The sequence below is a fragment of the Leptonychotes weddellii genome, unplaced genomic scaffold, assembly GCF_054177405.1.
Source record: "Leptonychotes weddellii isolate Sample4059 unplaced genomic scaffold, ASM5417740v2 HiC_scaffold_812, whole genome shotgun sequence".
Lineage (NCBI taxonomy): Eukaryota > Metazoa > Chordata > Mammalia > Carnivora > Phocidae > Leptonychotes > Leptonychotes weddellii.
Genome location: NW_028051800.1, coordinates 1 through 14890, shown reverse-complemented (window position 1 = coordinate 14890; position 14890 = coordinate 1). Strand labels below are relative to the sequence as shown.

The 14890-nt window shown below is 36.4% G+C and overlaps 1 protein-coding gene across 1 annotated transcript; it reads left to right on the top strand.

Moving 5' to 3' along the window:
• Nucleotides 1–4439: 4439 nt before the first annotated feature.
• On the top strand, nucleotides 4440–10510 carry LOC102745786 (FA complementation group B; the record flags this gene model as incomplete). Its single annotated transcript, XM_081811510.1, has 5 exons — nucleotides 4440–4568; nucleotides 6852–7018; nucleotides 7647–8098; nucleotides 8215–8452; nucleotides 8971–10510. Coding segments are annotated over 5 exons (1398 nt in total), but the record flags the coding sequence as incomplete, so codon positions are not given.
• Nucleotides 10511–14890: the final 4380 nt, after the last annotated feature.

The window sequence follows — 14890 nt, the reverse complement described above, 5'->3', positions numbered from 1 at the left end:
TCTCTTTATTTTGGTTAACAGTTGGCTTATGTAGTTGGCTGCTCCCATGCTGGGGTCATAGATACTTACAATTGTTAGATCTTCTTGTTGGATAGACCCTTTAAAAATGATATAGTGTCCTTCTGTATCTCTAACTACAGTCTTTAGCTTAAAATCTAATTTGTCTGATATGAGAATTGCTACCCAGCTTTCTTTTGGGGTCCGTTGGCATGAAAGATGGTTCTCTATCCCTTCACTTTCAGTCTGGATGTATCTTTAGGTTCAAATTGAGTCTCTTGTAGACAGTATATGGATAGGTTCTGTCTTTTTATCCAATCTGCAACCCTGTGCCATTTTATGGGAGCATTTAGGCTGTTCATGTTGAGAGTGATTATTGAAAGATTATTGTCATCATGTTGCCTGTGAAGTCCTTGTTTCTATAGATTGTCTCTGTAAATTTCTGTTCTATATCACTCTCAGGGTCTTTCTCCTTTTATGGAACCCCTCTTAATATTTCTTGTAGGGCTGGCTTAGTGGTCATATATTCTTTCAGTTTCTCCCAGTCCTGGAAGCTCTGTATCTCTCCATCCATTCTAAATGACAGCCTTGCCAGATAGAGTATTCTTGGCTGCATGTTCTTCTCATTTAGTACCCTGAATATGTCTTACCAGCCCTTTCTGGCTTGCCAGGTCTCTGTGGATAGGTGTGATGTTATTCTGATGTTCCTCCCTCTGTACATAAGGAATCTCTTCCCCCTAACTGCCCTTAAGATGATTTCCCATAAAGGAAAAGATCAATTACATTAAAAACTTTTGTTCTCTGAACAAAGTAAAATATATAAAAAGACAAGTTATGTAAATAGAAATTGTAACAAGTGACAAAGGATGAATTTCCTTAATGTGAATATGCATTCTGAAACAGTATTCTTGAGAATGTAAAGTGGCTCAACCTCCTCAGAAGGAAACTTGTTATTGCTAATGTGAATTGGACATATCTTTTTACTCTCACAGTTTTACTTCTGGAAATCTATTCTAAGGATATACTTGTACAGTAAAGATGATTTTATAGGGCTGTTTATGTAGTATTTAAGGACAACAAAATTCAGTCATTTTAAATATCCATCATTAGGAGTTTGGTAGATCAGTTATAATATCCTTGAACTATGGAATAGTATGCAGCTATCAAAAAAATAAGGTAGATCTTTATACTGATTTAGAAATGTTGCCAAAATAATTTATGAAAGCATGACTTTTAGAAATTCCACCTCTACTAATGTGTTACCTAATTTATTTGGACCAACTCTTCTGATAAAAACAAGTTAAAATCATAGTTGAAATATGTTTTTAAAATCTCCCTAAAAGCTTCAGAATGCTGAAAATGTAAGAATAAGTTATCAGGCCAAACTGTAAAGGCTGGAACCCAGAGAGAACCCAGAGAACACTGTTGCTACTTTTGCCTGGGAGCGTTTGTGTTTAAACTAAAGCAGTAGTACTCTAGACAACTGGCAGAAACAAACATCCCATCCTCTCTCAAAATATACATTTTATCCTAGGCCTCTTATAAATCTCACAAGTAGTTTTTCAAAGAAAATGAACCACTCACAGAATAAGCACATAAAGAAATAAGGCATCATGAGCAATTATTCACAGGAAATAACCAAATAGCGTATCTATGAGTGAAAAATACATTGAAATAAAAAAGTCTCATCAGGTGAATTTAAGAGTTGACTCAAAGAGATGCAGAGCAAAGAAGCAAGCCAAACTGTGTTACAAAAATTAGGAGGGCATGTGCTATGATGAGTACTGGGTGTTATATGCAACTAATGAATCACTGAACACTATATCAAAAACTAATGATGTACTATACAATGGCTAACTGAACATAATAAAAAAAATAAAGATAAAATCCTAAAAAAACTTGCTCAGAAGGTAGCACAGATTCATAGAAGGAAAATAAGAAAGAAACACAGAGAGAAGGCAGGAGCATATGGAAGTGGTGAATAAGAGTTGCATGTCCATTTTGTTTCAAGTATCCACGTGTTATCACTAGCTCCTAAGTTGGATAAAAATATTTCCAAGCATTGGAAGGCCTTTTATTTTATTTTTATTTTATTTTTTAAGATTTTATTTATTTATTTGAGAGAAAGAGAGAGGGAGTATGAGCAGGGGAGAGGGGGAGAGGGAGAGGGAGAAGCACACTCCCCACTGAGCAAGGAGCCCGACATGGGGCTCAATTCCGGGACCCTGGGATCATGACGCTTAACCAACTGAGCCACCCACCATCCCCTGGAAGGTCTTTTGGAGATTAACAAGTCTACCCCTCCTCCCCCATTTTACATGTGAGGAAACAAATAACCAGAAAGGTTAAGGACAGGCAGAGCTAGAACCAGTGTCTGTCTCACCGTTCTTTCCCCTATGGAATTTGTTTTCCACCTGGTTGGAAGGGAACCAGTTGGAGGGGAAATGGGGAGACCAGGACCTTGGAGAAACTTGTGCACATGTACAGGAATGTTCACAACAGCACTGTTTGTAATAGTCCATGCATGCCTGGACATAACCCAGATGTCCATCAGCAGGAGAATGGAGAAGCGAGCTGGTATGGTCATATGATGGAATACTACAGAGCAGTGAAAGTCACAGACTGCAGCTCCTGGCGACAAATGGGATGACTCTAAAAACCTAACACAAACAGAATGGCTCCATTCATAAAAGGTTCAAAAGCAAAACACAAAAAACTAAAAATATTCTTTAGGAGATACAGTGATGGTAAAATTATGAAGACAAACAAGGAAGTTACCTTAAAAGGCCAGGGTAGTGTTGCCTCTATTGGAAAAAGAGAAGTTCGTGACTGGGCAGTGCCCATGGGCAGCTGACTGCACATGGTTCCTTGGGTGTTGACTTCATTATTAGTTTGTAAACTGTTTTTTGTATTATGCCCTTTTCTGCATGTATGAGAGAGATCACAATAAAAAGACCAAAAAGCAAGGTTTGGTGTTCTGCAGTACAGTATGCTCCCGTATTTGGTTTGGGTTATGTTTTATTTGCTTGTTTGTAGTGAGGAGAAAGAAAGCATTCCTTAACATACACATAGAAAAGTTCTGGAAAGGTAAACAATCTGTTGGCTATGCAAATGGAATTGAAGGTCTAGAAAGAGAAGTTGAGAAGTATTTTTATGCCGTTTGAATGTTTTATCATATGGTTATTTTTATAGCTTTATAACAAAACTTCACAACATAGAATATTTAAGTAGTCTAGTGATTCACCATTTAGTCCTGGAGTGGGGCGGGGGGTGTTTTGAAGAGAGTAGGGAAGAGAGAACACACATAATTTTTGAGAGTGCCTTCATTGTCAGTCTGCCCACATATTCCTCTCTTCTACTCCTTACCCCTCAGCATTCTCCGATTTGGCTCCCCCACTCTGATGTGTACAGCTCCCTTTCCCTAAGTCACAAATTACTCAGCGAATGAGTGTGAATAATGTGGAGCCCACAGAAATAGGTCAACAGATGAAGTTTTAAAATATTAGCTAGACACTTTACATATTTTGTGCAGTGAGGTAAGATATAATTCAGTCTTCACTTTCCAGCTTTTGTTCACCAATAAGAAGTTAAAGGAATTTACCTGACTTAAACTGTAATTTGAAAGAAAGGGATTAAAAAACAGGATGCATTTTATGTTTTCAATCTAGAAAAACAAGTTAGATTAAAAGCTGGATTAATACTTAAACAGTCTCAGATATCCATCTGAAATGAAACCACTTCTATCAGTTCAGTGATACGACTTTATATTTTCAGTAGCAAAATACATTTCATGAATGTTTCATCCTTGGTAGTGAAATCTGTTTATCTGCTATAATAAAAGGAATGGATTGCTGCCTACCCAGCTCAGAGCCAAATTTTGTTTGTTTCCTGTAGTTAAGAGCCCACCTTAACACTGAGTTTATTAGCACAAAAATAAACTTGTGGCAGTTTGGGGGCTATGTGTTATCTTTAAAATTTGCTATAGATGTTGTATGAACAGGATTTCAAATAGTATCAAATTAAAAGTGACCATTTCTACTCATAATGATGTCTTTGCTTTTTGAAGCAGAAATTATTTCAACAAGAAAAATAGTTTACCTGTGGGGGTAGGAGTGTTGGTAGCCCTTGATTTTTATTCATATTGATTAGACATCCATATTTGTATCGATTGATTGCTTAATTCAGTGGGGAAATGCATGCTAATAAATTGGCATTCTTGTAATGGGGTACATAAACTCTATTGCAGTTACTTGCTGTGTTCGTTTCCTTTATAATTACTTAAAATTTGTGAAGAAAATAGTTTTGCTCTGAGAAGTATTCTCTGCCTTTCTACAGAAAAATGAATTAATAAGCAAATTTGGAGAAAGTACTTTCTGAATTAACGGTATCATCAGATTTCATTTGAAATGTCTCTGGCAGTGGTTTTTCTTTCTATTTTATAGGTTGGTTTGGCTTCTATTCAGGAATTGCAGCAGCATCTCTTGCTTAAGGAAAAAATTATTTCAAAATCTTACAAAACTTTAATAAACCTGGTTCAAGGGAAAGATGATAGTACGTCAAGTGCAGAGAAGGTAAAATTAATCATGTGACCATTTTATCATTTTATGAATTGAAAATCTACAAGCTATTGAAGCATTACTTAAATTGGAATATTTGGATATTTTAGAAAATGCCACTTAATGGATCCAAGAAGCAAAGTGGCAGGGATTATAATGCTGGACTTTCATGACTTGAAAATATTTGATTAAGGAGCCAATATTTTACCAATTTGCAAATTATTCTGTAGAATATTAAAATCTCAGTAATCAGGAACCTTGGGGAACAAGTCCTCTTGTTCAAAAGATTTAACTATTAAACTTTTTTTATTTGTATGATTTGCATAGAAATTACCCCTAAGTGAATTATGTACTTTCTGACTCCTTAAACAGAATATGCAGCATATTATTCAACCTTTCATTGATGAATATATAATTTCATCAGTATTATAATTGTTCTTTTTGTCTGTTGCAATGTTCATTTCTAAGGGTATTTATTCCTCTGGTTAATGCCCCTAAATTGCTATGCTTTTTTAGTGTTTGTATTTGCCTTTTATAATTTTACTCTCATTTTTCTTGTGGTTGACCAGCATAAGAACCTCTTTAGGTACCTTGCAGTTGCTTATGTCAGTACAGTAATGTAGAAAGTTAGCAAAAGCTCCCTGACTTCATAAAAAATAGTATTTATGCACATTAATTCCATACAAAGACAACATAGCAAAGTTACAAATAAATCAAGAAAAGCTAGCATAGAGAAATTTAATCCAGTAAGTTTTTTCCCTCAAGTCACCTTAGTGCCTAGCTCTGATTTTCTTCTAGATTGACCATTCTCATAGCAGTCTATGCCTTGTGTCTGTATTTCAGTCTTAGCAATATGAGGACTTGGGTCCAAAATAGGATTCCGTTAATGTGAGAATCATAACAAAAGCACATCATGTTGCATTTCCGTATTACAATATCAATCTCTTGGGAAAGCTCATGAAGGTCATTTTTAAAAGTCTCCCCATTTCCCTTCGCCACCTCACCCCAACTATTTTGCCAGTATTATTATTATTATTATTATTATTATTATTATTTTAGAGCAGGAGAGAGAGAGGAAGGGCAGAGGTAGTGGGAGAGAGAGAATCTTAAGCAGGCTCCATGACCAGCACAGAGCCCAGCGCGGGGCTTGATCTCACATCCCTGAGATCATGACCTAAGCCAAAATCATGAGTTGGATGCTGAACCGACTAAGCCACCCAGACACCCTGATTTTGCCAATATTAGAAAAGGGGAAGAAATGTTTAAAAGTGACTGCACTGAAACTACTGTGTGCAAGGCACCATTTGGGGCTGTTTATGTGATTAATTTTAAAAACAATTCTGGCAGGTAGCAAAAATTTCCCCAGGTTTCGAATGAATGGCCTGCCTCAGAGCTCACAGCTACTGGCAGAAGCATCAGATTCCTAGGAAGTTGTTTAGTCCACTAGAATGTAAATGCCCATATCTTTTTTCAGTAATTACTGCCCACATAGAAGGGCAGGATAGAGTAGTTGTTAAGATGGAGCATGGGCTCTGGAACCAGTTGGCTTTGGTTCAAATCCCAGCTCTGCCATTTGCTAGCTGGGTGACTTTGGGCAAGGTACTTAGCTTCCTTGTGTCTTGTTCTCCTTATCTGGAAAGTGTAGATAATACTACCGACCTAGGGTACTAGGGTTTTTTTTGTGTGAAGGTTAAGCAAATTGAATCACGAGCGACATTAAGAACAGTGCCTGACACATAGTAAGCATTCAGTAAGTGTTGTGAATTATTATGGTTATTACTCCTCCTCCTCCCACCATTTCTATTGTTATTATAAATCCATATGTGCATGGAAATGAATGAGTATGGCCTGGACTTTAAGAATACAATTTTAGCCATAATTGATCAGCAGTCCAAAGATAATCAGTTTTATTTGGACAAAATTTTACAGTTATAGGTTTAGTACAAGTCACTTTAATAATGACTGGATTGTTTTCAGCATGCCTGGGACACATACTGTCAGAATTTTTTCAAAATGGATTCCAAGTTTATGTCTTTGCTGGCTCTGTTTTGGATACCTCATCTTGTTTCCAATCAAGCCATGCTTCTTGATCTGAATAGATAGTTAATTACATATAAGTTCTATAAATTTTGTTTTAGTGATTTATATATAATCTGTAACGTACAATATTATAGGTGACAATTTAAGATATATAAGCTATAAGGCCTGACGAAAAGCTGACTTACATTATTTTTGTAGTTTCGCCACATTTGGTAGGTTTTTTTTGGTAATCAGTTATTTAACATGTTTTTCTATAAGGCACATCTTTTTACTCTTTGTGGTAAAGAAGAAAATCCTGTCTGTACCTTTGATGAAAGGATACCAGACAATTTTCAAGATTCAGAACAGCTAGTAAAGAAGATATGGTATCATGTAATAGATGACAGCTTGGTTGTTGGAGTGAAAACCACATCTTCTTTGAAGCTGTAAGTATCATGATAACATTATCTTGATGGTCTAGAATAGCACTGTCCCACAGAAATATAATGTAAGCCACATAAGCAATTTTAAATGTTCTAATTAGCCATATTAAAAAATGTAAATAGAAACAGGTGAAATTAATTTTCACAATATCATATCCCAGACAGTATCATTGCTGAGGGATAAACAATGTTCTGTATTAAAAAGCAGATTTTATTCAAGTTATTTAGGGGAGTATAAAATAGAGTTTTTACTTTAGAGTTATTTGCATTCTAAACTATTGCCAAAATAAACTCTTTAAAAAATGAGTATTGTTTTTCTTGTTTAAAAAGAAGGGGGAGAACCTACCTCAAAAGTAAAATCCAGCATTATTTTACCATTCCTTTCTCTCAAGGAAGTTATTTTCCTGCAGTTCAACATATTTACAATGTTTTTGCTTTCCTGTTTCAAGAAAAGTGCTATTACAGGATCTTTAAAAATGTGTTTGGTTTATATACTTGATTTTCTGATATACTTTATGTTTGAAATGATGTTTCCTAGGAAAAGAGAAATTTTTTATTGTTTGTGTAGCATTTAATCATCTCTTTTATTTTAAAGAATGAGCTTTAAGACTCAACTCTGGATTTTTTACAGGTCCCTGAATCATATGACTTTATCACTGTTAATGGATCAAGCTCATAGCTCCAGCCGTCGGCTTATTAAGTGTCAAAATAGGGTTATCAAGTTGACTAGGGATTTTTTCCCAGCACCATGCTCAGTGCCATGTGAAATAGGATCAGAGGCAAAAAGGATCAAGTTGGCTGTTGACAGTGAGGAAGAGGGAGAGGAAGAGGAAAAGGAAGAAGAAAGCTTTGTTTGTGAACAGTCATCTGAGAAAGAGTGTGTACAGGTCATTACTGCTGTAACATCTCTTTCACCACTTTTAGCATTCAGTAATTTTTGTTGCACTGTGCTGCTACAAATTAGGGAGAGGGAAAATGGTAACTCAGAAGATCATTATATTCAGTGTGGCAGCCTTTTTTTAAGTCTAGAAGACCTTTCAAGTAGGCAATACCTGCTGGTATTTCCAAAGAAGAAACCTATAGGTAATTTTTGTTGGTACTTTTTAATCATATACCTAATTGAATTAGAAAATTTCAAGAACTCTTTTTACTTGATAATGGACAGTTTAATGACAGCTTGTGACATGTTTTTCTTGTAGAACACATGGAGGATCTGTTTGCACTTCTCACAGTGTTTAACAAAACTTGTTTTCAAATCACATCACCCAGCTATTCTCTGACTTCAATGAAGACATGGCTCCTAGAACACATGAAGTGTGAAGAAATCAAAGAATTTCCAGAAATTTGCTTTTGCAAAATGCCAGGAAGTTTCTATGGGACACTCTTCAAGTGGAAACAAAAAACACCATTTGAAGGGATTTTAATAGTCTATTCCAGGTAATGCATATCAAATTGGAATATGTCCAGAGAAGTTAGTGCATATGTGTGTGGTCCAAGAGCCATCTCCACAGTAGAGATCTGTGTCAATGTGGGACATGTCCAGGTCATTGCCTGGTATAGCCTCAGTGGACAGGTGGCCTCATGTGGAAACTAGAGCTGTTTTAACTTGATATTTGTTTTGGGCTTTTTTTTTTGGTTGATTAGGGCCTAATAGTTATTTTAAGATTTCTACTTACCTTTCTCCTGCAATGACATTTTAAAAAATATAATATTAATCTTACTACTCAGAGAGAAAATTAATCATGAAGCAAGTGCTGAACATTAACTGACTTGGTATAGAATATGTATATTTGATTGCTGCAGTCTGAATTATATCAAAGATCACATGCATGCATTATTGGTTCTATTCATCATGAGAGGATTTATAAATGAGTATTAATTACTATAGTAAGTTGTATACAACTGCTTTGTGCTGTCCCAAGTTTTATAATGTTATGTTTGGTTTTTTATTCCAGGAATCAAACAGTTTTGTTCCAGTGCCTTCATAATCTCATCAGAGCTCTCCCTATAAACTGTTTCTTCAAAAATCTAAAATTCGGAAGTGTCGATTCCCTAATTAATCATTTGGCGTTAACTTTGGAGAAGGAACTGGTTATCCTTGGTTCTCTTTCTTCTGCCTTAGTTAAGGTTGAAAACAACTTGGTGCAAAGTTGTGAAGCAAGCAAAGAAAAGAGTAGTGGTGTGGCGGCTTTATCAGACAGAGAGGAAAACATCCATTCCTACAGAAAAGAACTTCAGAGAGAAAAGAAGCAAATATTGGGGACGGACCTAAAAGTGAGTGGTGCTCTTTATAGAGAAATGACTTTGAAATTAGCTGAGGTTCAGCTGAGATCAGACCTTGCTGCCCAGAAACTGGCTGGTTTATAATTATAATCTTAATTTGATTTATTTTAACATATGTTTTCTCTGCCAGGACATTTTGGTTCCAGATTTGTTTTCATTTTACATTATATGCTTCCTTTGCAAAAATAAAGATTGAGGCTTGTAGAATTGTAGGTATTGATGCACGAAATAGCATGCCTTAGTGCAGCAGTTCTCAACCCGGGGCCATTTTGCTTCCTTCTGCCCCCACGCCCCACCCAGGGGCATTTGGCGGTGTCTGGAGACATTTTTTGGGGGGTTGTGAGAAGTAATTGGGGTTGGGGAGGGTGAGGTTGGGGTGCTATTTGCATCTAGTGGGTGGAGACCAGGGATGCTGCTAAACATTCTACTATGCACAGGACAGCTCCCACAGCAAAGAATGATCCTGCCCAAAATGTCAGTAATGCCAAGGTTGAGAAATCCTGCCTTAGAGTTACCACTTAAGTGAAGGCAGAAGTGATCTAACAGTATTTTGGTCTAAATCTTCAAAAAACTTAAATAGTCCTTTTATTGTATCCTGTTTAGTAAAACCTAGCATATAAAAATAGCTTCAAACAGATAAGGTTATTAGGATTCACAAGTTTCTGTAAACATCAAGCTCCTGTGAAAATTGAAATCGTGGAGTGTCTGGGTGAGACCATTAAAATGAAAATCTTTGAACCCCTTGTTAATTTAAATTTTATTAGAGAGCTTCTCTGAAATTGTGTAAGTCTATAGGAATATGAAGATTTTAGGGCATTTCTCTGAAAAGCCTATTTCTTTCAAAAAGCTAAGCATACTGCATAGGCCACTATTTGAAAAAAATTGAAAATGCCTTTAAGCCATTTGTAATTCCAACTCTGGGCAAAGCTAAAATATAGAATTCTAACTAAAGTAACTTAAAGAATATGATGCTCCTTAGGGACTGAGAAATTTAAAAATAAGTGGAAATTCACTTAACAGTTAAAAAGTGATTTTTAGGGGCGCCTGGGTGGCTCAGTCGTTAAGTGTCTGCCTTCGGCTCAGGTCATGATCCCAGCGTCCTGGGATCGAGCCCCGCATTGGGCTCCCTGCTCCGTGGGAAGCCTGCTTCTCCCTCTCCCACCCCCCCTGCTTGTGTTCCCTCTCTCGCTGTGTCTCTCTCTGTCAAATAAATAAAATCTTAAAAAAAAAAAAAGTGATTTTTTTTTTAAGGGGTCCAACGAGACATTTCAAAAGGGTAAAAATTTAACCTATTCTTTTTGGAAAAATAAGAATGCTGGAGTAATAAGAGAATGTCAGGAGAGGGGAAGACACAAAAGGATATGGGCCAAAAGGAATGTTTCTGATTCTTTTTGCTCTAAAATCCTTAAGTGAGTTGGAAGTTTTGATCTGAGTTGAAAGAAACAGATGATTATAAAAAGTGGCAATTCATGCTTGCAGCTCTGAAGTGCTAATTCCCGCCATGCCTTCAAAATGCTCGTGCTTAATGATCTGGTGTTGCAGATGGGGTTTAGAAAATACAGGTTATTATTTTCTTTTTATGATTGTCCATATAATATGCTACCTCTTGTTTTTGTAATCCATTACAAATGGAGATAGAACCTTACAGCTCTATTTCTTTGAAATGTCGATAGAAAAGATTTCAAACTTTCTGGAAATGGAAATGGTATAATTTCAGGATTAATTATGGAGATCTGGAAGCAGTATGTGTCAGTAGGTACATTGAAACTGCCCGTGACATGTTCTGAAACAACAACCATGTATAAAATGTGGGAACTAAGTTGAAAAATGGAGGCTGTCAAAAAGTAAACAGAATTTAATTATAATAGTTTATCTGTAGGAAAGTTAGGATAATACAAAAAAAGCATGTTGCTTCTTTTTTATCTATAAAAGCAACCAAAATGTATTCATCTATATACATCAAATAACCTCTTTGCAAGTGAGTTTTGTATTCCAGTATATTTTTCCTACCTACTACAAGTAAGAACAGCCGAAGTTTGAGGGAATGATGCCCTTGCCACTCTCTCATGATTCAGTAGTGTTTGCGTGTACCCGTAAGCACATTCCTCTGACCACTGTCCTGGTCATGAATCTGAAGTTCCCCTCAAAAACATGCTTCTCCCAAATCCACACTGAAGTGAAAATGAGTCTTGTTTTAGAACAGAGCACACCACAGTTTTCAGACACAAAACTTTTTGTTGTCCTCCTGATCCCTTAACTAAGGAATGCATGCAAGCCAGCTTAAGATGATGTTATTCAGTTTGGTGACTAGGTTGAGGGAGGGGGAAGAAATGTAATATTTATTGATGGCCAACTATATGCCAAACAGTAAGCTTGAAAAACACATACAAGCAAATATCCATATCCATACATATGTGTGATTACATCCTTACAGCAACCCATAAAGTGTAATTATTAGTATTGTCCCCAGTATGAACAAAATGTTAGACCAAATTAAGGGAGTGCACCTAAGCAAGCTAATGCTATACACCCTTGTTACGAAGATTTTCAAAATGAGCAGATCCTTTTAGAATTCTAATATATAAGTGAATCTTTTATTGTCCTGATAACATCTCTTTATACCATATAAAATTGAATGCTCAGTTTTTTCCCAGTCTTAGAAAAGATCTAATTAACTTACTTCTCTGCCTGCTCTTCCCAATAAAGGCAAAAACATCAACTGTCCAAGCTAGAAACCTATGTAATGCTTTCTCTCTCTTGCCTAGAACTTGGACAGTACCAGATATTGAGAGGTGTCCTTTTTCTTCCTTATATTCAAACTTGTGGAAACATTATTTTCCATTCTAAGAATTTGAGAGTGAAAACTATTCCTTAGGTAACCCCATCTGGAGAAAGGCTTCTAATGCCAAAGCCAGTATGGTGTAATGGAAAGAATGCTGACCCATAAACTGTGTACTTAATTGAATCCTCTGGTTCGTTCTGTTTTCCCTTTTTGAGTTGCCTGGATCTGTCACTTGAATTGCTTTCTGCCTCAGCAAAATCGCCCTCTCCTATAAAAATCCTACTGTTCAGTATCTTCACTGTGCCGTTGGTCTGGCCCCTTTCTGGGATCTTATTTCAATAATCCTGTCTTGCCTTTTTATTCAGTAGGATAGCAGGCACTGTCAGATAGTGAGTGGTCGGTCATAAGGGCAGAAAGTCAAAAACCTTCTCTGCCCTCACTGTTCCCCTTTTCTCTGTGCATAACTGAGGCCAACCTAATGGTTCTGAGTTCAGCTAGGAAAATTATTTAGTATCTTTAAACTTTATCTTTAATTACCCATGTCCTCACAGCAGCAGTCACTTACCCCAAAAGTACAAGCAGTGTTATGGGCCAGTAAAGCATGCCATCAGCTAAAACATTTATCACTAGATATCCAGTCAGTCAGGAGTCGGAAAAGAGTGTGATGCATCTGTTGATTGCCTTTTCCACATTGATTTCTTCCTTTTCTTGTACCAGAACTCTCATTTTGGTCAGGAAGCTTCTTTCTACAGCTCATGTGATTGGGAAGGTAGACCCTATCCCCAGTTCCAGAGCTTAGTCCTGAATAGTCTAAGCCAGTTAATGTAAGACATTTCCCTGGAGGCTGCTATAGGCCTGGGATGAGCATAAGACCTAAATTGGGCCTAATTGGACTGAGGGCCTAAAACAACTTGGGGTTTTGGTGAGGACGAGGCTCTTCTGTCCTGCTGGAAGTGGGTGGCCCTAATTTAAAAATCACGGGAAATTAGGTGTTAGAATGAATCTGACAGTACAGCCTGCAAAATTGTTTTATTGTGCCGCTGAATCAAACCTAAATCCCACCCTTTCCTGGGACTACTTTATTACTTCAGAAAAAAAAAAATTGCTTCTAACCGAAATCAAGATTTTGGTTAATTGCGCCTGAAAACATTCCTCACTGCTAGACATGTGAGGGGGAAAAAGAATTCCAGAGAACAGAACTGACTGTTGGACATGTGGACTCCCAGGACAGGAACAGTTTACTGCAGAAACAGGATGCTTGTGCTTGCTGAAAGAAGAGTGGGAAAGAGCTACCTACTCCTTGCCCCACATGCACCTTTCCTTTCTGGGCAGTGGCTCCCTGGCTTTTCTGGGTTTTGTTTTTGATTTTTTTTTTTTTTTTAGTTTAAAATCAGTTTAGTTTGTACCTGATAGTAGTTTATATCTGAGATAAGCTTTAATTTTTAAAAAATTCTTTATCTTTTCTCTGTTCCTTAGCTCAGCTTCCCTCTGGTATTACACCAGGCCACTTGCTCAATGATGCCTTCCTCAGTGGGTTAGAGATTTGTGTCAGATTATTTAACCTTTGTCATGTTTCCTGTTTTATTTTTTAATCAAATTTTGCTTTTTATTTTTAAGTTGTAAAAAACTTTTAATTGAATTAGAGTTGACACGAAGGTAAGATTATACATGTAAGGACTATATCTATTATGTTTATAACCCTAGCTGTATCCTCTCCAGTAGGAAGAGAAAGAAGCCTTTATCAATTTTGACTTTCTAAGAGTCTTTGTGCTAGGAAAAACAGATTTGATATTATGGGACTTTTGGAAATAGAGTAGTACTGCTATATCAAAAGAGATGCACAGCATTATTAATTTAGAGCTTGTAGCTTTTTCAAAGGTAACAAATAAATGTACTAGAACATGAATGGTTACCTTTTAACATATACTAAGGAACAAAAGATAACCTTTTCTAACTTCATTCATTCTAACCTCATTTAAAAAAAAATATATGATGGGAATTTTTAGTGTAGTTTTTGTAAGCCTGATGAGATGCTTTAAGGTTTAGAATTACTAAGTAATTTGGTTATGTCAAGTGCAATAACAAAATCCTCTTATAAGTTATTCAAACAGGAAACAAATATGCTCTCACACTCAAAAGATTCCGGTAAATGTAGTAAAAACATTGGGAGTGAGGCCAGGCAGTAGCATCTGAAAGGAGCCAGGACCAAATAAATGTATTCTTGATAATCTGCAAAATTGTCAGAGAAAGTGAACATGTAGTACATGTGTTGGGCCAGAGAAGGGGAGGTGGGATTTTGTGCAGATGCTCTGGTGTTTCCTGTAGCTGGTGGCCACCTGGAAGGGGAAAGAATTAGCCTGGAACTATAAATAGTAGGAAAAATAATTATAAAGCCTTTTGGCTTATAAAGTCAGTTTGTAATAAAACAGTGCCATGTCCTCTGACAGTTTTATGTTAACAAAATGCCCCTATTGTTAAAAAAAAAGATTAGAAGATCACATTGAAATTATCTCTGAGGAAAAAAATAAAAGAGATGTACAAATCAACAAAAATATAAATTTGTTCATATAATTGAAATATCAGGGAAAATGCAGTCCATGTTATCTTCAGTCCTGTGGTGGACAAGTTCTTAGAGTTAATTGATGGCCCCTGCTGAGTTTTATCTTTTTTTTTTTTATTTTTTTATTGTTATGTTAATCCCCATATACTACATCATTAGTTTTAGATGTAGTGTTCCATGATTCATTGTTTGTGCATAACACCCAGTGCTCCATGCAGAACGTGCCCTCTTTAATACCCATCACCAGGCT